General features: G+C 41.7%; 1 protein-coding gene across 2 annotated transcripts in view; it reads left to right on the top strand.

Moving 5' to 3' along the window:
- Window positions 1-18428: 18428 nt before the first annotated feature.
- The window catches only part of tenm4 (teneurin transmembrane protein 4), a gene marked incomplete at its 5' end in the record, with an annotated part of 105299 nt that continues 98609 nt past the window's right edge, over window positions 18429-25118 (top strand). For both annotated transcript variants that reach the window (XM_084558989.1, XM_084558990.1), the window contains 2 exons: window positions 18429-18651; window positions 19473-19745. In XM_084558989.1, the coding sequence (XP_084415115.1) occupies window positions 18429-18651; window positions 19473-19745 (496 nt within the window). The remainder of the gene's footprint in view (window positions 18652-19472; window positions 19746-25118) is intronic.

Consider the following 25118-nt stretch of genomic DNA (forward strand, 5'->3'; position numbering starts at 1 on the left):
ACTTTTGTTTATATAAAATTAAAAATAATAAAAACATCTTTGGAAAATCTCTGCCGCTTATCATGATATCCAACCAGCTGTGCTGACATCAGCATACTGCAAACAAGGAGTCTTGGTGCAGTGTTTGCTCATCTTTTGTATGTACTGTTGGTTGGCCTGGGTGTGTGTCTTTGTGCAGCTGAGTAAAAATTATAAAGTCTGAAGGAAACTGAGAGTCTAATTTGGTACCACAGCATTTTGACTAAGACATGTCAAAGCTAGAGCATGAGAAAGCTGAAGCAGGCCAAAGGGTCTTAGCCAGAATTTGCGTGTGTGAAATGGTCAGTTTTTCCATCTGTTTTCTCCTGTGGATGTATCTTAATGGCGGACACGTATGGTACGTATCAGCCCGCTGGCTCTTTTACAGACGGACATAAAATTATTTTGGCTCTGTAACACAGTACTTTAATATCAACAGTCTTAATGCACAGTATGTATTCAGAGAAATCCTGTGTAGAAGTTTCTTTTAGTGAGAACTCAGTTAAAAGTGTAAAGCCTGGTGGTCTGTAATATGTTCTTAGAAAAGCAAAATTTGCTTTAAAACCACAAGATGATAGACGGTCTTACTGGCTTGGACAAAGTGCTTTTACAAACCTACGCTTTAAAGCTAGCTGTGATAAATGTTACGTAATAACAGCAGTGGTCAGTTCAATTCCAGTGTCAGCAAAAAAAATGTTAATATTAAAGTAATAGTACCCAGATCAGTAATAATCCCCATACATCTTGCACTGCCATGACATGTACTGATGGGTGTGGTCACACACCTACTTTAGATGTTATGTGTCCAGTGAGTGGAGAAACTGCGTGAATTATTTTACCAGCATTGGCATGCTTTAAGATGCCAAGAAAAATGTCAATGGCTCCTTTTAACATTGAATTTTCAATGTAAGCATTAAGCGTCTCCTGGATATTTCACATGAAAATCGTTTCCCTTTTTGATAAGTGGTGTCAAAATTGTCAAAGTTATGTAAACACTATTTTGAATGCTCTGATTAATTGAACGGCCTTCGGGCAGAAAGCAGTAATAAGCTGAGCTTTGCCGCTGAACGAAGTTACCGAGCAGAGAGACCGTTTGATGGTCCTGTGCATAGGCGTGTGACCTTTTCCACAATAATGCAATATATTCTTGGATCAGAGAGCATACAGTATTCTTAATTTCACAGCCAGCTTGCATTTTCACATATCCTTCTTGCAGGCTCAAGTATTTTACAGTGGTTTTGGTATGTAGTACATGTCCACTGTTGAATAAATAATGGGGTTGCCACAGCATGCATGCATTAACAGTGTAGATCAACAGAGTTGCTTGATGCACTTCAAACCCATTGACTGTCCCAAGTGCCCTTACAGCCTTTTTCCAGTTCGAAGCATCTGCTTTAAAGCAGCAGAAAGTATTTTTATGTAAAAATACATGCAACATCTGCCTAAATCATAAAGTGGCACTGCAGAGTGGAGCAACCCCCAGTGCCCCCTTACTCGGGACTTAAAAAGTGGAAGTGAGTGAGCCGTGTGTGAGCAGTTTATTGATGTTGCTCCATGACTGTTTACGTGGCGTTTTCAGTTTTAGTCCCACAGTTCTAAAAATTTACTTTTGTGCACCTTAACTCGGCGTTAGATTTGCCTGTCTTACTTTGCTCGTTTCATGCTTCGCAGGTGAAGGCAGTTATGCGCAAGCTCTGGTGTAACATGATGGACGTATGATGAAGCCTCTTGATCTCCGTTGACTCCCACGTTGCATCATTTTTATATTGAATCTATTGTTAAAGTCGCGCCTTTTTCAGCCGGCTCCGGTTGCAGGTTATTTTCCAGCAGAACAACAAGCTTCAGAGGCTGTCTACTCCCAAAACATGTCCACTAGTGGCGGATCTGGGAGCTCTGTTGTCAAAATGTCACATTGCAGGCGGAGGTGTAAACCACGCAGCTTCTGAGAAATGACTGCTTCTTTGGGGTCAGCTCACTGTTAGGAAAGGAAGTAATATAACTAAAATGAACAGTTTTAATCAGGAGTAAAGGAGCTCTGGCACATCTCTTGCCTCTCCTTCTTGCCCACTGTGGCACCCACTCACCGCCTTGTGTCTCCGTTGCTCAGCTTCTCTTTGTTCAAGGCAGCGTTGTGTAAAATGACAACTCGGAAATGCTTTCTTGCCTTTTGAGCTCATTTTAAAGCTCATATTCTTGCAATCCTGCTTTGCTTCTTTTATTTTTCCTCAGTTTCAGTGGTCCAGTAATAAAGCCAAGCGATGGTTAGTGTGCAGTGACTAAGCACTCACTTAGTTTTCACCTAGAAATCAGTAGTGACGGCTCTGCGAATGCTCGAAATAACGTTGCAGTAATTATACATGATGTACACTTAATGAATAATTATGTTACACCAATTTCTTCACCTGACGGCTTTGCACTTTATATGTAAAGCAGCTGTCAAATAATATGATGTTATACATGTCAACCGGTGATGCATGCTATCTCCATATACAGTAGTTTTATTCAAATGTCTCACCTTGTCTATGGCTGTAGTTCTGGCAGGTTTGAGTACTCTCAGTCGGGGTCTAAAGATGAGCTCGCACATGTTGATGTATTTTTTTATTGTATTATATCTCTCTGAAGCAAACGTTTAATTGTTGTTCTTAAGTGGTTGTTTGCAGCAACCCAAGGTCAGTATATTCCAGAAGTCTTAAAATGTGGCATGCTCCCAGATCCAATAAGGACCAGATGGTGCTAACGCATGTAAATTTCTCATAAATATATACAGTGTACATAGATGCTGTTCTAAAGGTTGTGCTGGAGAAACGTGTGCTGGTAAAAAAGAGTGTGAGGTAGGAGAAGGCATGAAAAGCCTCAGCCAACGCCGGGGAGAATTTCTGTGCACCATGTATGACTCAAAAATTATTAGTTACCCTTTTTCCTTCTTCTTCTCAAGCTTTCTGTGCGCCACAGCAGCGTAGCTGTATGTTGGCTCTGTGTATGCCTGAATAATTTTGTGTGCGTCTGAACGCATTCACCGGCTTATGTGATTTAGATCATGGCTGGGAAAGCTGCCTTTGTGCTGAGTTAGAAGAAATTCATTGTAAATGAAACCGCAGCTCTACACAGCTTGACCCATGGCGGGAATTATTTATTGTCGCCAGCTGACAAGCTCGTAACTCCTGTTTTAGTGATTTATTTTTATTTGTTAATGTCACTTCAAGGACTTTATGTCTCTCAGTGGGTTGAGAACAATCTGTGTCTATGAACATTTTTCATTAACGTGAACTAACATAAAAACCATGTGAGTAGCAAAACTGCGTTGAAAGAACAAAAATGGTTTCACACATATATCAGGTTTTTAGCCAACATCAGTCACAGTGGTCTACAGCTGGTGTTTCTCCTTAAGTCCAATCATTATGAGGCATAGCTGACCAGTTCTAAATTCCCTCATATGTAAATATTGTAAAATATCTTAAATAATGTCCAGGCATAAAGCTGCCACCCATAAAAAACTAATAAAATAGGAAAAGGAGTCAAATCAGAGGGAAAAAAGTAAAGTTTAAGACGGTGAACTGGCCTATTTCTGCCATGGTTTGGTCCTCGTAGGAGCTCCTGCTTATAAAAAGTAGCTTTAATAAGCAGGAGCCCAAATCTCCTGCACAGGGATCTTAACACAGAGATTGCTCATCTGTTTCCTTATAATTAAAAATATACGTTATAGCTCAATAAGAGTGCGGAAACCATATTTAAATTGCAGTTACAGTTTTAAACTATATTTCTAAATATGTGTGCCACTGTGTCTTACACCCACAAGCAAATCCGTGTATTGTTCCATAACACATATTATATATAAGGTGATATAAAAAAAGTAGAGCAACAAGCCATGTTTCATAAAGAAAATAGAGATTTTTATTTTTTTATTATACCCAAACCATAACAGAGAAGAATTTAAATGTGATTGTTTTAATGCATGCTTTATTGTTTTTTTATTTTTGGAAATACCATCCATCCATCCATCTTCTAAACCCGTTTAGTCCTGTTAAGGGTCACGGGGGTCTGCTGGAGCCTATCCCAGCTGTCATCGGGCGAGAGGCAGGGGTACACCCTGGACAGGTCGCCAGTCTATCGCAGAGCCACACACAGAGACAGACAACCATTCACACTCACATTCACACCTACGGACAATTTAGAATCACCAATTAACCTAATGAGCATGTCTTTGGAAGGTGGGAGGAAGCCGGAGTACCCGGAGAGAACCCACGCAGACACAGGGAGAACATGCAAACTCCACACAGAAAGGCCAGCCGGCCCATGGATTCGAACCGGTGACCTTCTCGCTGTGAGGCATCAGTGCTAACCACCTCGCCACTGTGCCGCCCTTTTGGAAATACCTTTACACTAAATTCATATACATATTTTAAGTTTACATTACTTTATCCCTCCAGCTGTAATTGTTTTGCTTATTTCTATATATATATTTAAATCTCAGTAATAAGAGACTTAACATTTATTACGGTTGCTATATTTTCCTACGAATGTGGTGCAGATGTGGCTGGAATCGCTTTTATATGAAGAAAGAGGAAAAGGTTTGCATTCTAAATGCAAATTAGACTCTAATTGAATTGGCTGGTTAATTTTTAAGAAAATAACAGAGGCGGGAGGAAAAAAAACAAGCGTATACTTGGACAAGACCCAGAACTAATGTTACTGTAATTCTCAGCAGTGGCCTCGGCTCTCAGATGTATTTTTATCTTAACACAAAGCAGCGCATGAATGGAAGGGCTTTAAAGACGTTTTCAAAGATTCGCCATCGATCAACGTGTTTCCTCCTACTTTTCTGAGGAAATAGCAAAGACAGGTATTGACATAGTCTATCTTGAGGCGCGTAAATGACAGGACGAGTGTTTTTCAGTCAGTTTAGTGTGAGGTAGGACTGGGAAGAAAGACCAGAAAAGAAAAAAAAACCTCTGGGATTCTCTCCTGCTGTCAAGGTTTGGTGGAACACCATCCAATGAGGATTTGAAGGAAACCCCTGCTTGTTTCCAAACTTGTTAAACACAGAGCTGGTGTTAACATGCTTTGTTCCAGCACAACCCCCACCTCCTCCACACACAGACACACACACACACCCCTCCTCCACTACTATATCCAAACACACCCCCTTTTCCGAGTTGAGTAAACCTGCAGAGAAACAGCGGAGGGAGCTTGGCCCTGATTTCAGTGCAGTGGAGGAGCCAGGGGGCCCAAGGGACACTCAGGTTACCAGCATCGAATCCTGCAGTATTAGCAGGGCACAGTGAAATAACAGCCTGCCATCTGGAACCTATGCTGAAGCCATCCTAGCCTTGCAGCGTTCAATCACACTGACCTCAATTAAGTGCTATTTGTTCAGTATTTTTTATTCACTCCTTCCTTTGCCTCCAGATCTTTCTGTGTCGTGTTGTAATGAATGCCCACTGTGTCAGAAGCAGAGCGATAGGAAGGCTTTAGGTTCTCCTACCAGGTCCTCTACTCGATATGAGCTTTTCCATTAAACTTTAAGCAAGTCCACCTCATAAGAGGTTTCAGGAGAGAGCACCTTAAGTGCAGGGGGATAAAGCTCGTCTTTGTGCTGGAGAGATGCCGCATGGTATGCCGGGTTAGAGTGGCTGCTTTTTTGGTGAGGCCTCATGCTCATGACTCAACGTGGTCTTTCTTGACCCCACTTAAACGGGAGACAATGAGTGCACTTGAGCAGGTCTTCCCTCTTTTGAACCTTGATGCTCCACACTTTCTATGGCAGCGAGGGAAGATTTTTACAATGCCTCCCATCATCAGTGTGCTGTGAGAAAGTGTTTAGAGAATAGGGTGGCCGATGGTCTCCACCGGTAAGTAATCCATTGTTACTTAACGACGTATATATATAATTCAACCTTCCTTTGCTTCATTGACAAGGTTCTGTGAAGGTGTGAAGGGTTCATGACCCGTCTTCAATCAGCAGATTCCACATTGTTTAATTTCCACAATCACATTAGTTACTCGAGGTGTGATTTAACTCCTTTGCATTGACATATAACTCGGTACTGTGAACAAAATTGGTCACTGCTCAGAAGATAATTCAAAATGCCTACGTCCTTGGTGCTCAGATTTCGAACTGGTCTCCATGGCTACGTAACACTTTCAAACAAATGCATTTCGATGGCAGTTCGTTGCCACTTAACACATCTCATGTTAGATGTGGTTTGACTGGCAGCAATGGTTGGATTGCCCTTTCAAGCTTCACGCTGAGGTTGGCAGCATTTTAAGTATTAATTATCCCATCCTGCAAACTCTTAAAAAAACGATTTGGAGCACTAGTTCTTAATTTAGATCTATTGTTGTGACTTTTCGACATGTATTAATTTATTCCTCTAAACTGTCCTCTTAGACTAAAAATAGACATATCCTCGAATCCAGGCATTTCAAAAACAGGTTTAATTCAGTGACTCACTTTCACATGCACTTAAGTCAACTGTTCATGTGGGAAACCCGGTGGCAGAAGGGATCAGATAACAGGTTTAAATGCCCGGTGGTAACCTGGTTACTCAAAAAGTTGCGCACACACGAGCTCGCCGTAATCTGACCCCCCATCCCAAACACTCCGAGAAAAAGGAAATGATGTTGATCAAGTGCCCGCAGCCGAAAGACCCCATGTCGCACCTTAAATAAAGATGTTGTACTTAATATTCTTTCTTCTGTTGAGAAGAATTTTCTTGAATTAAGCGCGGATAGGAATGTGTTGGGGGAAAACAGCAGCCTTGGTTGAGTAGTGATTGATCTTTTCTGCACTGCGCATGAATTAATGTCATAAATTCAAATTTTTACATTGCATCAACATTATGCAGAACTTTTTAGGAAGGTTTTATCATTCAAATTTCATAGTTTTATGCTTTTCAGGTTTCATGTTTGCTCGCTCATAAAAGTTTCATTGTGGCTCCAGTGGTCTTTCATTTCTTGAAGCGAGCAAATATGCAAAAAGCAGAAAAAAGGAAATCTGAAGCTTAGGAGGAGGAAACGATATTGCTTCACTGATGGCAGGGAAACAAACCAGTGGGAATTATTGGTAGTGTAGTCTGTAAACGTTTTAGTCCATGGGATTTTTAACTTGATATAGTATTAGTCACACATGCTAAGCAGTTTTGATTTTACTTTATACATGTCTTTGTAATGGTGTCTATCACCTGCTCCACAGTCAAAATATGTCAGCCAAGTCTAAAAGAAATAAGAGACCCGGTGAGCCTCACATCTCTTATCTGTATTTGCTTTTTGTGATGAGTGAGCACTGGTCAAAAATGTGCCACGCTGTCAGCATGTCACCGTGCTGGTTGGGTGCCAAAGATGCCAAATAGATACGGGCTGCGCAACTGGCATTTTGAATCCTCTACTAAACATTTCCTGCTATCAGTGACAGACATCAGCAGGAGTGTGGGCTTTTAATGGCCATAGAGACACATCTCAAAGGACTTCCTGAGCAGGGGACACGTAGAGCGCTGCGGGTGGCTTCTGAGCATGCTATCTTCTTTATAGTGCTTTCTGTTTGCTTAGATGTTCTTTGTGGAGTAGGGGAAATCAGAACTACTCCAACACTGGCAGTGTGTGGAAGACATCAGTGGACCCAAAACCTCCATAAATAATTTATTCGTTGATCTTCTGTAGCTGCTTGTCCTGTGAAGGGTCGCGGGGGTGCTGTCATCAGGCGAGAGGCGGGGTACACCCTGGACAGGTCGCCGGTCTTATCGCAGGGCTAACACAGAGAGATAGACAACCATTCACACTCACACCTAGGGCCAATTTAGAATCACCAATGAACCTAATGTGTGGGAGGAAACCAAAGTACCTGGACAGAACCCATGTCTGTGAAGGTTCTCAGTCATCCAGGTCTTGGTATATCCAATAAAGGTTCAAAAAAGGCAACTGGACTTGTAGAGTTTTTTGAGAAGACGTTTCACCACTCATCCGAGTAGCTTCTTCAGTTCTAGGGGACTGGTGGGAAGTCTGAGGTTTAAATAGGAACTCCTCCTGAGAAAACTTGCTTGTTATGCTAATAACCAGAAACTGGTGCAGCCAGGAGGAGTTCCTATTTAAACCTCAGACTTCCGACCAGTCCCCTAGAACTGAAGAAGCTACTCGGATGAGTGGTGAAACGTCTTCTCAAAAAACTTTACAAGTCCAGTTGCCTTTTTTGAACCTTTATTGGATAGACAGAACCCATGCAAACTCCACACAGAAAGGCCTCAGTCGGCCTAGATTCAAACCTCTAATCTCCTTCCTGTGAGGCATCAGTGCTAACCACCACGGCGCTGTACCGCCCCCTGCATAAATCATAAAGTTTGAATGCTAAATAAATGTTGAATTTCTTAATCAAGAATGTACAGAGACTGCACCAACATTTCTCTCAGCCTGTGCTCTTAGCACATACCAAACAAGAATTTAAAGTCTGAAAGCAGTCTACCTCTGTATGCATTTGGTTAATAGATCCATTAAGCAGCATGGTGTGAGTGGAGTGCGGCTGCTGTGTGGAGCACAGGATGACGTGTTAATTCTTGGTAATTTATTACCCTGGGTGTCGCCGGGCAAGGCGCTTCTGACAGATTCTGTCTCACTGGGATCACCTCAGCCAGGCTTCCATGGGCATTGCCTGCTTAGCAGTGACTCTAGCGTGCGGTGCTCACATCCGCTGATGCAAGTATGATGTAAAACCCTTAGTTCAGGAAAACAACAGTGAGGATGCACATAGTGTGGCATTATATCAGACTGGCAGGCTTTGAAGGTAGAAGGCTAAAAGCACACCTGTGGAGAGGGAGAGGGTAATCACATTTACCCTCGGTGTTATAGGCACTTGCTGGCTCTCATATGGTTTTTATTTATGGAAGTATCCTTTTCTGTCTAGGGCCGAGCCCTGATTAGATCATGGATGCTGATTGTGGCCTAGAGCCGTGGTGATCAATCCTAATTTACTTGGAGAATTAAATTTATATATAGAGGATGCAGTGCCCTGCCCTGATAGATGAAAGGGCATTTCCCTCTTATGCATAAACAATCAAAATCACACACAAAGGAGGCGACGTGTATCGTGATTTTGTTTCGTTGCACGTCTTAATAATGTAACACAGGAGCTTTCACTTGGGAACAAAAGCTGCATTAAAGACCTGTAGTAGAGAAGCCAAAAAAAGAAAATGCACAGGCGTGTGTGTGCATGAGGGTTTTCGCAAGCCTCAGCACTGTCTAATGTTCAGCCATTGAGATCAGAGAGTGCAGACCTCTGGTGCCTCAGAGGCAGAGGAAGGGGATTGTGCAGGTCAACGCAGCACTGCCAAGCTACCCGTCAGCCATTTCATGTCATAATCAGTTAGGAGCAAATCAGCATACAGCAACTCTCCGTGCTCCAGGAAAATCCTCTTAGGATTTTTGTCTGCACCGTAAGGATGGCAAAATGGAAGTCTTTCTATGTGATCGAATATATATAAAGAGGATTTTTTTTAAATGCAGTGTTGTAATGCTCGTTTTCAACTCTAGAAAACAAATACTTTGTGTACAGTAGGTCGATGCAGCAGCCACGCCTTCTAAAACATTGCAAATTTATAGCCGGAGCTGTCATGCAGTCGATGATGAAGCTACAGAGTGATTAGCCCCACCCAGAGGCTGCTGCGATGGTTGATGTGGGAGGTGTGTGGTTGTCAAAGCCGGGCTCGCGGAGATGACTCAGTTAAGCACTTAGAGTAAGATCATTACCATGCAGGAACCCTTCGTCCAGCTCTGCTGTGTGTGCTGATTTTTCTTTTTCTTTTCTTTTTTTTTTTCTTTTAACAGTAGGTATTGACCAGCAGCTGGTTTTATTGTCTCAATACAGTTGTGTTTGCTGCTTGTTGTGCATCAGGTTATCACATGGTTCTCATGTTCATGTCGTCTGAAGCCTGAAATCTTAGCTGATTCGTTTTGCAAAGCGCAGCTAAGATCCATATTATTGCTGTAGTGAGGGAATCTAATTACTCCAGTTTATGTGATTGATTCACGCTTTTACTATATGCAGCACTGCCCACTGTTCAGTAGTTTACTTTGATCAAGGACAGGGAATTGGATTATGTTATGTATTCTTGCGTCCGTGCACATACTGTACATAGATCATTGAACTGTGTGCTGTTCCTGCATCCCTAGTTTAGTTAAGACAGTTTGACTTGATGGACAACAGCCATCGATGTTGTATTCCGTGTTATATTTTGCAGAAGAAAAGTGTAAAGGGAATGACTAGTTGTGAACTGTGATGACAGCGGTGATCTCTGACTGGAAGACCGTGCTCTGTGATCTTTGCAGTTGCACTTCCTTTCTCTGGACCTACGTGAGTTATCATGAGGAAATCTCCCGTCCCCAATTGTGAGAGGATTATAATTGGTATCCAGCAGTACAAGAGCACTATCTCACAGTCTCTTTGCGGGAAGTTCTTCCACTCAGAGCTGCTCCTTAAGAGCAGCGTGGTGGCCATTTATTAGCCTTCTCTTCATGACCTGTCACCGAGGGAAAAAAGCAGAGCAGGGGGTTTCCACGGGGCAACGTGATGGCGGCATCACACCTTGATGAAAAGCGCGGATTAGATCGTCTGATTACCGGCGGAGCGCCGTAATTACTACATTCATACCCTTCGTGCTGCAGCCACTGTGTGTTGTATAATATGAACACAGGCTTCATCTGTGGCCGACTCTTCCATTTCTGGTGTTCAGAAATGGAAGTGACTAACATGGTCATTTGCATATTGGACAGAGACGTAAATCCTAAACGAAAATGGTCACTTGAGATAAATCTGGGACAAACTCTCATGCCATGAGTCATCCAATAGTCGTATTTGACTCAGTTTAGACACAATTTGGATCCAATGCATGTTTAGTGAAGCTTTTCTTAAGCTCGTTTTACATTTCCTGTCCACCTATCCATTTGGAGATTTATTTCAGTCTTTGAACAGTATTTTTTATAAATAAATTCAAATATATATATTTTAATAGAATTAGTATACTTTTATCATTGTGTTATACTGCTAAGCACTATATATGGCACCATTTGTAGGATCCAATTACAGCAGGATCATTAGTGGTATTAAGGTGTGATAAAGTCTGTGATTCATTTTGCAGATTATCGAATTTCCAAGGAGACAATTCATATTACTATTTGAATACAATGTCAGTAGCACGGAAATCACCTGCTTTAATTTTTTTAGTGCTCTTCAGTGCTCTTAAATTACGTAGGCTGTCTGCTCTCTAGGTTGAATGGAAAACTAGTAAGGTCCCGGGGAAAAACAATACAAACATTAGCTTTCATCTCATTTCGCATCCGGTGTTGAGTGACAATATCAGCTGCATGCACACTTGTGAGGCCAATACAAAAACGGGTGCGGGCCAGTACAGTACAATCGGTTATTGTTCTTATGAAACCACAAGACGGGGGGGAAAAATTTGATCAAGACATCGTTAGATCTCCAGAGAAGCTCTGACAAACATTCAGACATGTTGAGATAAAGTTGAGCAGAAGTCACAAAAGAACAGAAGAGTGTCAGAGCCAGGAGATCGTCTCTCTCAGCGAGAGCAGCCAGAAAAAAAAAATAAAAAATACTAATTAACTTTGGCGTCTGAAGTCTGTTCAGATGGCGAAATCATACATCTAGAAATTTAATCAGCTGTTCTCGGCCAATGTTGCCAAATAGCAGGGGACCTCGAATATAGCTGCCAGGATGCTTGTAACTTCACCTGAAAGACGTGTCTGAATGTATTGCTTGAGAATTTTGTGCAAAAGACTGAGTCATGCAAGCAGAAGTCAACATACGCCCCCCCCAACCCCCCACCACCCCCAACGTAATAAAAACAAAACTTGTCACTCATTGCTTTTGCAGAATATATCAGCACAGTTTCAGTTTTATCTGTTTAATGCTCTCTAATACATTATTTTCTCCAATTTCTGCGACTAGAACAGACATAAAGGAGGTCAAATGATTTGGAAAGATTATATCTTAGGTAGAAATTACTACAAATTAAACATCATTACAGCAATTATTACAATATTGTAGACATAACAGTTGCTCTTATTTTCTTTAGATGTAATAGCACCAGATACCACAGTCGTTTTCTATATTACTGAGGGATGTGGCTGAAATCTTCAAGGCTTATATCTGTAAAGCTGCCGTGTGAAACAAACCCTTTCCATGCACTGAGAGCAGGTTGACAACAGGTGTTTTTTTTTAATTCCTTAAACTCCTCAAGGCACGGAAGCAGCACCGAAAAATGTTTCTGTTCAGCGCATCATTCATTTGCAATGTTTTCCTCCCGTCCAGTCTCCTCTGGCTACAGCTGCAAACCTCAAATATTTGTAACAGTGAGTTTGACAGTAGCAAGTTTACATTAAGTTGATTATTCCTCGGCCGGTATTAGCTTTCGTTTCACTGCAGGCTAAACCATAAATCAGGTCCTCTCAGGGTAATGAGCGTTCGTTGCAGACTAATGAGAGTCAGGTCACCACCAGAGTACTTCAACCTAATCGAGAGTTCCTCTTTTAAACCTGTGTGAAATCACCACTTGTTTCGGGACTTTTGTGGACCTTCGGAGGACATATGTATTTCTTAGTCATTCGGTTTAGGATATATAACTCTGGATCAGTCTCCTCGTGCTGTATTTTGCCAAGGTCAGCAGCGTACATCACTGCAGAAAGTGAATAAATAGACTGCTTCTCCCTGTTATTTACTGGGCCGGTTTAATAGCATTATTCCATCGCCTGCTCCTTCTGCCAGGACTAAACCTTGAATTGCTCAGAGTGATTAGTAGCAGGGAGCGTGCTGCAGCGCTGGTCCCAGGCTACTTTTGTTTATGTTAAGGCTTTTACGCATTCTGTTTAATGCGCTGGCGGCGGGGCTCGCTTTTGATCCCGGAAGGAGGCAGCTGCTGAGATACCCCCGCCACTGCCGTGCCCCCTCAACTCCCCGGCTTCCATTTGCACTACCAAATTCAGCTCTGATTGGCATGCCATTCAGTCCCCCACCCCATCTACCCAAGTCCCTCTTTTTCCTCTATTGAAAACACACCTTTCTGTTGACTGAGGAGGCTTTTCTATGGAGCCTAGGCATGTGAAAATCGTGCAGAAAAGAAGTAAGTGGTGCCTGTATGGAGGGTTCCTTGCTTTCAATAGACCGTGTAGACAATGTTCTTGATATCTGCCCAAATTTCCCCCCTCAGTTGCCCTGCCGGCTGCTTGTGTTTGTAGATGTTTGTCTGCAGTGTTGTGGACTTACTGTCACTAATCCCTTGACTATATGACTACGTTAAATCATTAAAGCAGGAACAATCCAATAATGTATTTTTAAAAGCTGATTCATTAGAGGCAGGGGGAAAATGGATACAGCAAAGCATGGTGATATTTTGTGTGGCGATGTTGAATCGACACGCGGATGCTAAGTATTGATCTTTTATTATATAAATGGCAAACATGAGATTAACTTGTTAGTACTAGAACAGAATAAAATCAATGGACTTGTCAGTCAAACAGATGGTGCTTTTGAGATTTATCCTGATCAGTATGCAGGAGGAGGAAGGTTAAAATAAACACATCAAGGTATCAGAGGTTGGGGGTTTTCCTTAGAGGACAACATTTGCTGTTGAGCAAAGGTAATAAACTACATGATATTGCAATATCCAACACACTGCACACTGTTTAGCATTTAAAAATCAACATATTGTGACCTAAATATTGTAATAATGGGATCTCTGGTGATTCCAACCTCTGGGATTTATACGTATGTATGGTATGTTTACAATAATTAGTACAAATAAAGATAACAAAGTTTATTTTTTTAATCTTATTTCAATGTTACGTTGTAATTTGGATGTAATTTGTTAAATTATGTTAAAATTTATCAGCTGATTAACAGGGATAATTTATCCATGACATTACTTAGGTCTGCCTGATCTGAGTAACTATCTGGCCGTGTGCTCTGCAGCGGCAGTCATTTGTCTAAAAATGTCACCACTGATCCGTAACACATTGTGTCTCAACGTTCATGATCAATTAAGTGATTCCTCAGGCGAGTAATCTGTAATCATTTTAGATTATACTTCAAGGGATTTGGAAAACATGGTACATGTGTGTTTCTTTGTTTGTTTTCCCGCGTTGACTGAGAACGTTAGTTAGCATTTAGTCCAAGTTCCTGCATTGAAAAATCGGCGACATGTAAAGAGCGGCGAGCAATTAATTATAATGGAAAACAGGGTGGTGCGGAAAGAGAAGGCTAGATTTATATGCGGCAGCACTGAATAGCAATTCTCAGCACGCTGCTAATTGTTTGATGGATAGTACAGAGGCATTTGCATTTATATTGTACCCCAAATTCCTCCCACCTATTTAGATCCCATATTTAACTCCTGACATTGGAGCAATGGTCACAGTAAAAACCTCAACAAGTGTTTTAACAGGAGCGCCTGCGACGCATTGTTCAAACAGCTGGAGGTTTATGTTTTACGGGTTGCTTTGACAGATTTTGTGTGCCGTAGGAGATTAACATCACATCGAGGAACTCCTCTGCAGCGACGAACTTTTATGCCTGCTCACATTTTTGTGGCTTTAGAGTTCCTCAGCATTAGTTGATTTGGGTAAAGTCTTGGCAGCAGCGTGCATAGACGGACCTCACACAAAACATTATTTGTAGAGCAAACATAAATAATAAATCGCATTTTTTGGGGATCTGATAAATAGTTCTAAGATGTTACTCTAGCCTCCTGGAACACACAGTGGGTGTGGGTAATTTTTTTTTCAGCACCAAATGCTGCATTTTTGGTGAGTGTTTAGGAGCAATGTACTCTCTTTAAACAGATAGCTGCATATGAATTATGTAGAATCTGTAGGCAACACCAAGGGACAAGATTCAGTTTTGCACTGTCAACTGGACGCCTTTCTGGTTTCCATTAGTAGTCCGAGTGGTATTGACCTGTCACTTTTAAGTGGGCTTTAGTTACATGCAGGTAAATAGTCTGTGTGGAGAGCTAAAGAGGTGGAACACCTTGTCGTACTCTGTCAGTTTTAGCGAGTGTAGACTGTTCAATTTTAGACATCTCTCCACTCAAACTCCTTTCTTCCTTCTCAAGTTCCAAGTTGCAGACAATCACTGGTGCGCGGATAGAGCGCAGCTTTGCCTTTGATATTTTGAATACATTATGATGTTATCCAGATTTTTGTAAGCTACACCAGAAGCCCCGAAACGTTAGAGGATAAGATAGCCGATGGGTTCTGAGATTGGGATTAGCGCCACTAGTGAACTGGAGTTATTCAAAGATCTATAGTGACAACGGGTGATTATTTTAAACATTCATCTGTCCATGAAAGTACATCTAGGTAAATAAGAGAACCCTTTAAGAGATCGACACAGCTGGCCAGTCTGTGCTTTAATACTCTAGGTTTGATCCAAATGGTTCTTCTGGAGGCATGTAGCTGAGGGCTGGTTAATTTCATTCTGAAATGAGCAGCCGCTGCACAAGCTCTGTGCAGTACATGAAACAGATTTTAATCTTTGATCATAGGTGGAGAAATCTTCATTACACCACGGAAAACAATCAGCGACTACCAGACGGACTAGCAAATCGTATTGCAACTTATGATCCTCTCTCTGTAATAATTTGAACATTTCAATCTGTTCTGTGTAAGCTGTACATCAGCTTCCTGAAATATTAACTACAACTATTCTTGGTCTTAGCTTCTTCTTGTGCTGACCTATTCGGACCATTTATTGTCCTTCATGCACCATAGAAACCTTCAGGTAGTGAACAGATTGGATGATCTTAAGCACCTTATTCATTATCATTCCTGTTGTCCGAGCATCGCTGTATTTAATTGCTTCAACTGGCAATTCATTGTTCAACACTTTGTCTGTTGGACCACATTATTACAGTGCTTACAGCTCCTATACATTTCTTTTACACCCGCATTCAAACCCGTCTCTGGCCAATTGTAGTCATTGTAATTGAAAAATGTAGAGTCTGCATTTGCTTTAAAGAGGAAAACACAACATCCATCATTTCTTTTGTCTATCCAGAGAGACCTTGATTGATTTCGGATCATTGCATAGATATGCAGTTAGCCTCTTTGGCACCGCTCAAGCTCTGCGGCTCAAGCTTTAGGACTTTGTCTTTGAAATAAAAGCATGACTGTTATCTTGGTTGCAGAGATTTCAGTCCATGGCAGGTATTTTTCCACTGGTCTTTGTAAATATTTTTTCTAACTGAGTCTTGAATGTACCCTTATTAACCTTCTCCTTCACTGCACCACGGCGGGACACCTTGGAAATAGTTCCTAGATCTCTTATTACTTATGTTTCCTAGTAGGTGTGATGAGATATCTTATAATAAAACCATTTTTATTATCTTCATGTACCAGTTCTTAAAACAAAATAATACAGTGTTGGCATTTTCTTTGCTTTTGCACCTTCTCCCAGGTTTTAGCCAGATGAGCAACAGCTTTGCTCTCTGGCGCTGAAACCAAATGATAATGTCAGATGTTAATAAATATTGTTTTTACAGTTTGCTCTGCGTGAACGTCCATTTAAAGTGAAACCATCCCTAGACTGGAGAACATTTTCATCCCGTATCATCTGTCATTGTGTACGGTCTGTTGCTTCTTTGAAAAACTCTTTCCCATGGTCTCCAAAGTACGTCTCATTGCATACCAGCTGATTAATAATGAGGAGGAAGGGCTGTGCAGAAGAGACGTGGCCAAAGCACTGGGCCCGGCTCTTTGGAGACAAAAACAATGCACTTTACGGAACATTCTTGAAACTTTGGAAAGCTGCCTGTTCTCCGCACCCTCGCATTTGCATAGCATCAAGGATCTTGAGTAAAAGGTAAAAATTAGCAACTCATACAAGCTGCGTCTGAAATCTTGGGAGCAGCTGAAGTGCTCTTGTGGCTGCCGAGTGGGAGCATTCCCTCTACCCCCCCCCTCCCACCTCCCCATGTGGCGGAGGTCCTGGTATTGAGGCCTCAAGTCATTAATCACCAGGATCTTTTCAGCTGTCAATACATACAAAAAGAAACCCCCAAACCCAACAATGGTGTCTTAAATAAAACATTTTTTTTTTTTTCAGAGCAGGGCCAAATATAGTTCACTAAGGATTATTGTTTACTGTTCTGTCCGGCACAAATCTCATACAGTATTCATAAAGAGCTTATCTCGTGAAAAAACCCTTGTCTGAACAACACAGGCGTATTGTCAGTAAAAAACTCTTAGATTTGCCTGGAGTAGTTTTTATCTGTTTCTCGAAGAGCTGCATCCGCTTATCCAGGGAGTTGCCTCTCGTTTTTGCTTATAGTAAAATAAACTGGCAAGTAATCCAGAGGTAAAATCCTGGGCTCTAGATATTCTACCTTGATGCTGCATTTGTGAAATGCATAAATAAAATGCTTTAATCTAGTTTCAATGTTGGGAACTTGAGCTTCAAAGTACACAGTGACTAAGTCTATAATGAAGTTACATGGACACTGACATTTGTTGACCCGTCTCAGTTTCTTTAAACCACGTTCCCAGTTTAAATGACCTGTTTGCAAGGCCGTGGCTCTTAACTACTCTTGTATTACCGATCGATTTATGGCGTGTTTCACGGAGACAGTAACCTCTTGTTTTTCATCTTTATTTTCTTCACTTCAATATTTTGTCCTCGGAGGCAAGAAAACACGCCCGAATGGTAAAAGTTCCTCTCTTTATTGATCCTGTTTGGCATTTGCGGTTTTATGTTGCAGCTTTTAATCATCCCCACTAGTTCGGTGTGGTCCCAGATTTGTTTGGCACCTCAGTCTTCAACCGGTGATGATTTGTAACTTATAAACAACACAATTCATGGAAGGACACCTGCCACTTTTGCAGATCCCGGAGACCCGGCATTTCTATACGGCACATAAAATAGAATATTTGTGGGGGACTTGCACCGTAAACTTTATAGGTGCAAGATTTGTTGTGCCATATTTTATTAAATCTAATCCTGGTGGTTCGTGCTTTTCACTGTGTGTGCTGAGCCATGCACACGGTGGTTGGGAACATGCATTTGCATTTTATGTATTTCTACAGTGGCTTGGTTAAGTGTGTGTGTGGGTGAAGGGATAATATCAGAGTTTATTTTCAAATGATAAATGTCTTTTTGTAACATGAACTGGCAGTATGCCTCTCGCAATAACATATAATGTCGCAAGTGATAAATGTTTGGTAGTTTCTGCCCTCACTTTGTGTGTTAAAGTAAAAACAACTGATGCTTTAAGAAGGCATTACATCAACGCTGCTGTTAATGCATGTTTTCGTACGTTAACGTTATATATTTGTGTCTGTTTTTCTTCTCCAGAATCACTCGAACTGAACTGGCATCGTGACCCACATTTGACTTTGGAAATAGCGTGGAGGCAGCCATGGAAGTGAAGGAACGCAGACCCTACCGCTCTCTCACCGCCCGGCACGACACAGAGCGCCGCTACACCAGCTCCTCGGCAGACAGCGAGGACGGCAAACCCAACTCCAAATCCTACAGCTCCAGTGAAACGCTCAAAGCCTTTGACCATGACTCAAGAATGGCGTACGGGAGCCGCGTCAAGGAAATGGTTCATCACGAAGTGGATGAGTTCAATCGGCAAGGTTAGACCAACGAAACAGAGACCTGCTACGTCAATACAATAGAAGGGAATGTCACTGATATCACGAGGGTCATCTATAGTTACATTAGTGGTAGTAGATTTTTAGTTAAAGGGCACATTACCGCCTGCTCTTAGCATATGGATCATTGTTTTTTAATGAGGAGTCTCTTGGTAATTCACACTCAGTCACAGCAGAGGTCACAGCATGATTATTAACGGAGGTGGCCAGGGATTGAACTTAGTCTTACACAGTGTTAAAAACTGCATGGAAGACATGCACACTTTCACCTGCTCATTCAGATACATTATTGATCATCAAAGTTCAAACCAGGTGTGAAGACACAGTTGAGATACCGTTACGTCCATAAAGCGCGACTTTTAATTTAAAAACACTTTGTTTTAATCGTACTGACGCAGCCATGTCCCGTACATGTCTGCCTCTGAATTACTTTGCTCAGTCTCTTGGCTTGAGGTCAGAATTGTAGTTACCTTGGTAGAGAACTTTTTTTTTAAATATGACACTCAAACACAGTAAAGCGTGAATTAGGGATTTGAGAAATGCTGATGGCTTTTATGAAGGAAAGACAAAAGCTGTCAATGATTCACTAGCCTAGCAAAGGGACCTTGAGATGAATGTCTTGAAAGATCCTAAATGTATTAATACTAAATGTAACTCTTTAAAAAACTGCTTGTAAAAATTTTCACAGCCTTTCAAGGCTATTGCTGTCGTTTATTCTGCAGTTACTACCGTCCATTATGTCAAGTGACGCAGTTAGTGGTGGTGTGAGTTTCCAGAAGTGTGTTTTTATCGGCTTGTTGCAGGGGCAGACTTTTCCCTTCGAGACCTGGGCTTTGGAGAAGGCCTCCCGTCTCACGTAGCCACGTACAGGAGCGACCTGGGGATGCCGCACCGCGACTATTCCGTCAGCGTGGGCTCAGACGCCGACACGGAGACGGACGGCATCATGTCGCCGGAGCACGCGGTCAGATTATGGGGCCGCAGCAACACCAAGTCGGGCCGCAGCTCGTGCCTGTCCAGCAGGGCCAACTCCAACCTAACGCTCACTGACACCGAGCACGAGAACACGGAAAACGGTAGGGCACTGTTCTCGTCTGTCTCATATCACACCGCCGAGTTTGCACCGTGTCCTTTTCCATGCGGATTTGATAGTGATATCAGATCCATAAAGCATGTTTCCTTACACTAAAGCATAATTCTATGCTTTTTGTTTGAGGCAAGTGAAAACCGGGGATAGGAGGCTAGGTGCAGTCCAAGACAAAGCGATAATTATGTTGGTTAGAATTTGTCAAATGGCTATTGACAGTGCAAAACTGAAATCCATAACAACACAAGGCCAGCTGTATCTTTTCTCTTTTTTCTTATAAAGATAGACTTTCCTTTTCATAATAACCATTTTATTGAGATTTTCAGATATCCTCGAACTTCATATTAAGTATTTGACTTTTTAAAGAAAAGATTAGAGTCAGTTTCCCAGTGAATTCTGCCGTTGCCTCTTTATTATATCACTTTAGTCCCGCTTTGCTCTTTGTGTTGCGGTGTATGGATCACTACGTATTTGTGGACTTGTGACAGAAAATGGTCTGGCAGGTTCCTTTTGTTGGGACGAAGTGGGGAAACCATTTGTGTGTTTCCGTGACTTGGTGTGTATATTTTGTCCCCAAGGCCATGCAGTGCCTTTTGCTCAGAAAGTCATTTAACCGGTGAGAAAGAAAATGGCAGACTACAAAAACAGTTCTGGAAAAGATACTCGTCAAATTGTGGATAAGCGTGCAACAGTGTTAAGTCGGGGTATTGCCGAATTTTGTGCTTGGAGTAAAATCAGAGCAGAGTGGAGGCGGGCCTTGGTGACATTCGTGGCCATAACGTCTGCCCCTTTCTGCACGTGCCTCAGACTCTGCAAAACAGCGTTATTTAAGTTATCATACCGCGCGGCTGTCTGGTAAAATCTAGGCTCCGTTTTGCATGATGCAAAGTTAAACACAAACCTGAGTCGTGCATATTAACTGACAGATTTATGATACTGTTCCCAGGACACTTTATAAATAGACGAACTCATCAAGGGCTCGCCGGCAAAATTCTGATTGCCCCTACATTGCCTTGCAGAGAACCTTGTGAGGAGTTTTGCATTCTAGAGGTTGTCACATTATGTATTAGCTTCTTATTATAACTGACAGAAATGACTCTTGGAAGTGGAATCCATTTGCCCGAACGACTCCGGGAGAGAACGTGGCATCCCTCTGCTTGATCATCTGGGATGCCGAGGGACTTGAATCTTGCTGTATTGTACATAATTAAACAGAATCTCCTCGGATGGCTGTTCGGGGATTGGTACACTGGAACGTATTCAGAGCACCCGTGGCTGCTGCATCATGCATCTGCGAGACCCAATCGAGATTCTAAGTAGCTTTTTATTCCACTCACCCAAGCAGAAAGAGCACTTGTATTCAGCATTTAATTCAGTAATGCCTGATAACATATAATTTATATATGGCAAGTTAATTAAAATCCATCGAGCAGGCCTGCTTGTGTGTGTGCTTTAATCTCTTTAAATCAACAAGCCATTTACTCTGCTTTAATGTATTCAAGCCGCTGGGCAGTTCTCCCCCCACTTCACATGTGACTTACTTGACCCTGGTTTTAATGCATGCAAATAAGCAATAGCAATTTTGGAACAGTTTTCTTGATGCTGCGATTCCGTGCCGTCACGTGTGTAGTGTGAACAAAACCTCTTGCGGTTAATGTTGTTCTTGCCTCTACACGATTGGTATGAATTTTAATTGGATGGATGGAACTGAACCGAACTATAGGCAGATCTAATTCAATTATTGGCATTTCTTACTTAGTATAGTAGTTAAAAGTGCCGTCATGCAGTGTGTACAGGTATGTTTGTGTATACTATCCATGCTGCCTGTGATCCCTAGGGAGCCCCTTCAGGACACTTCCCGCAGCCAGTGGCTGCTGAGTCATTGCACATCCCACCGAGTCTAAACAGCAAGCAGGCCAGCCAGACTGCTGGCTTCGGGAGAGGGTTGCTGTTCTTGGTTTTTACCCAATAACAGCTTATCCAGATGTGTGCTCTAATCCCAACTTTCCCCCACTGTCATGGCGAGGCTTTTACATTTCTGTAACCATGAGAACCAGCAGAGGAGATAGCCGCAAAAGCCTGTTGTTATTCATGTGTTCCATAACCTGTGGAGAAAAATAATGCGGCTGAGGCCTACACAGTTCTTGTTGACAGAGAAAGGCTTGTGTGACTGACGCCGGTATTTTTCTAAGGACAAAATGTAATTAGTTCCAGTGGGTGGTTAGCTGTGTACTGACATTGCTTTCCTTTACTGCATCCTCATGGGAGATCTTTTCTGCATTGATTGAGGAGAGATATAGCATATACAATACACATGTACAATATATAGAGAGAAGCCACGTAATTTAGCGATGCAGATGCTTCATCTATTTTGTAGTATCAGCTAGAGCGAATCTGTTTAATTTAAAATTGCTTTATAGCTAAAAACATATATTGCGAGCGAGGCTCATCTCTGTGATATTTAGCTTTTGAAGTTGATTATTTAATTTTTTTATTATTGCTCGTTACTGAAATCCTGATAGCTGAAGGCGCCGCTTCAGGGCAAAGCCTCCAGGAACTCCAGCGAATTCCACTCGTGAAAGTCTCTCCACAACGTTTCAGCCGCGCTCTGAGTGCTTTTTCGGTGCGCGAGCAGCTAGCGGAAGGTTTTCGCTAATGTCTCGACCCACTTATGAAATCATTTAAATTCCACAGCCTTGCCTTTTGGCAACGTGTTGGAGTAATCAGAAATAACCGTACCCTACTCAGTCTGGTAGATGGACTAGCAGTAGTTGTAGTAATGATAATAATTAGTATCGATAAAAATAATGAAAATTTTGACCTGACTTGGCAGAGAGCTTTTGAAACAGAATGTCGTACAAAAGCAGGCAGTGACACAAAATTTGCAGACGCCGCTTTTACAAACTGTCAGAACAGACTGTTTGAGCGCCCGGGTTTGAGCGTACACGCCAAGCAGGCTGGCAAGTGCTGAGTGATAGATCCATATATACTTTAAAAGCACTCAATAAAATCGTAAGACTAAGTCAGAAAATCTCACGGAGGAATGATGCAAGGATTGGTGCAGCATAATCTTGTTTTAGTTCCAGGCAAAACTCTGGCTGCTTTACTATAGATGAAGAGAGTTTTTGTGAAAATGCAAAGGGAATTTCATTAAAATAGAACGGACATAATGAGCATAAGAACTTTTAAAAAAATCGGATCTTAGAAATTCTCTTGAACTTAAGTGGAATGAGGTTGAAGAAAAAACAATAGTATTATTATTATTATAAAAAAATATTCATTATTACTGTCTTTTTATGCCTATGCAGGCAGCTATGGTTGGAGCCATGTCACTGTGACCCTCACAAATCATGATTTAACCCCACAGCTCAAGAATTCACATGGTGATTACGACAAATTTTCACACTTATGCCTGAATGAAATGATGAAGTGGCGGCATTTTACATCCAAATGCCAACTTCACTATATTCCGCAAAAACACTTCAAAGTCTTGACTGCATGTATTCTAGGAGTCTGGATGTAGCGTAGATGTTAACAGGAGGCGGCCTGCTGTAGACCTCCCAATGAGCAACCTTTGAAGGCTCCTCCGAAGACTAATAATTTTGAAGTAGCAAGCAAAAAAAAAAAAAAAAAACAGGACTCGAAGATGAATGATGGCCGGGTTTCTTAATTCACTTGTGTTTTTCTTTGTTCTGCATGATTAAACACAAGTCATCAATCAGCGTTTTATACCTTCAAAGCACATGGTGGCTTATCTGCTGATGTGATCGTGTGTTCAGCTGGGGTAAGTGCAATAATGATTGATGTCGAGACACAGAGTGACCAGTGTGTTCATGCGGGTATGCACATCTGCTTTCTTCTACAGATTCTTCTTATTAATTATTGAGCTACAGCTTCAGGCGTCTACTTTGCAGCTTATTACTCAAATATTATTAATTATAGCTCTGAATAATTACTTAAAATACAAAAAAAAAAGAAACAAATAACAATAAAACCTGCAAGTATGCCGTCCACTCGTATCTTCTACTTCTAATACCACTAATAATAATTAGTATTAACTTTCTTAACCGAGTTATAAAACAAACTATACTCCACAGTGACAATGACTCAGTCCCTTGCTACCTGTATCACATGCTTTTCGGAGAGTTCAAGACTCAGAAGAAACTTTGAACTGCTGAAAGATTGAGGTTAAGAGCTGCAGGGCGATGCTCAGTTACTGGATCTTTTGAACGTAGCACGACTGTCTGTGAGGGACAGGTGTTCCTCGTAGAAACTCGTCACGGCCCCAAAAGGCTGAGGGGGGCTTTGAAAAGCAAATCTCTCGCAGATTTGAACTTGAGTGGGGAGTACATCAACCTGTCCCCCTATCCAAGTATTGAAAGAAGCTTTGTTAAGTTCTTCTTGGCTGTCATTGTTCTTGGCCCAGGCCACGATTCCACGGCAGAGAAGAGCAGCTACAGAGCTAGAGGGGGATTGTTCAAAGTATTTTTGTTAGGGAATTCATCCCTAATAATAGGACACCTATTGTTAAGTGCAGTGTTTCTTTTTCTAAAAATTGGAGTTTGAAAAATCATAGAAGCATTAGAGTTACGGTGCTAAAACAAACATTGTTTCATGCGCTATCACAAACTAGTATGACTCACACAGTGAAATGTTCCTTATTTCTCTGTTGGTTATGAACTGGACCACTGAGTTAGATGAAAGAAAGAAAAAAAAGGAATCACATTAGAAATGTGCCCTCTGCATACAGATGCTTTCCTAAAAATAACCACGGAACATGCTGCACTTTTGTACCTTAATCTTGTGCCTCATAGATCGTGCATACAGAAATACCTCTGCCCATGGCCACGCCCGCCTGAGGTGTACAAGCCAATGACGGCGAGGCACGCTCCACATTCGAGATGAGTGTTAACTTTGAACCGGCTCCCTGGAGCCTAGCTGCTGTATTCAGAGCCTGTCGGGTGAAGTGACATCAGACTAACAATTAGACAAGATTTTTTCTGCATTACAGGGCTGGATTCATTAGGGCTTGTTTTACAGCACTGCCGCAATGTGATACTGTAGGAACACAGAGAAGGATCGTTTTATTGTGAACTAAGGAGGGGAAGCGGCATATTCGCGCTGCGCACACGCACACACAGCAACACATGTAACTGTCAAGTTCATAAATAAACACTTGAATGTGTGGAACAACTATATTAGTCCAAGTTGTTTTGGCTTGTGGCCTTCATTAGCAGCAAAGTTTTAAATTAACGCATAAATGTGGTCATATGGCTTCAGGCAAAGCATTGAAGGGGCAAGACACGGACTCATAAAAGTATATAATAACATAAAAATATTATACGCTGCAATATTATATATA

Source organism: Chelon labrosus (genome assembly GCF_963514085.1).
Source record: "Chelon labrosus genome assembly, chromosome: 13".
NCBI classification, from domain to species: domain Eukaryota; kingdom Metazoa; phylum Chordata; class Actinopteri; order Mugiliformes; family Mugilidae; genus Chelon; species Chelon labrosus.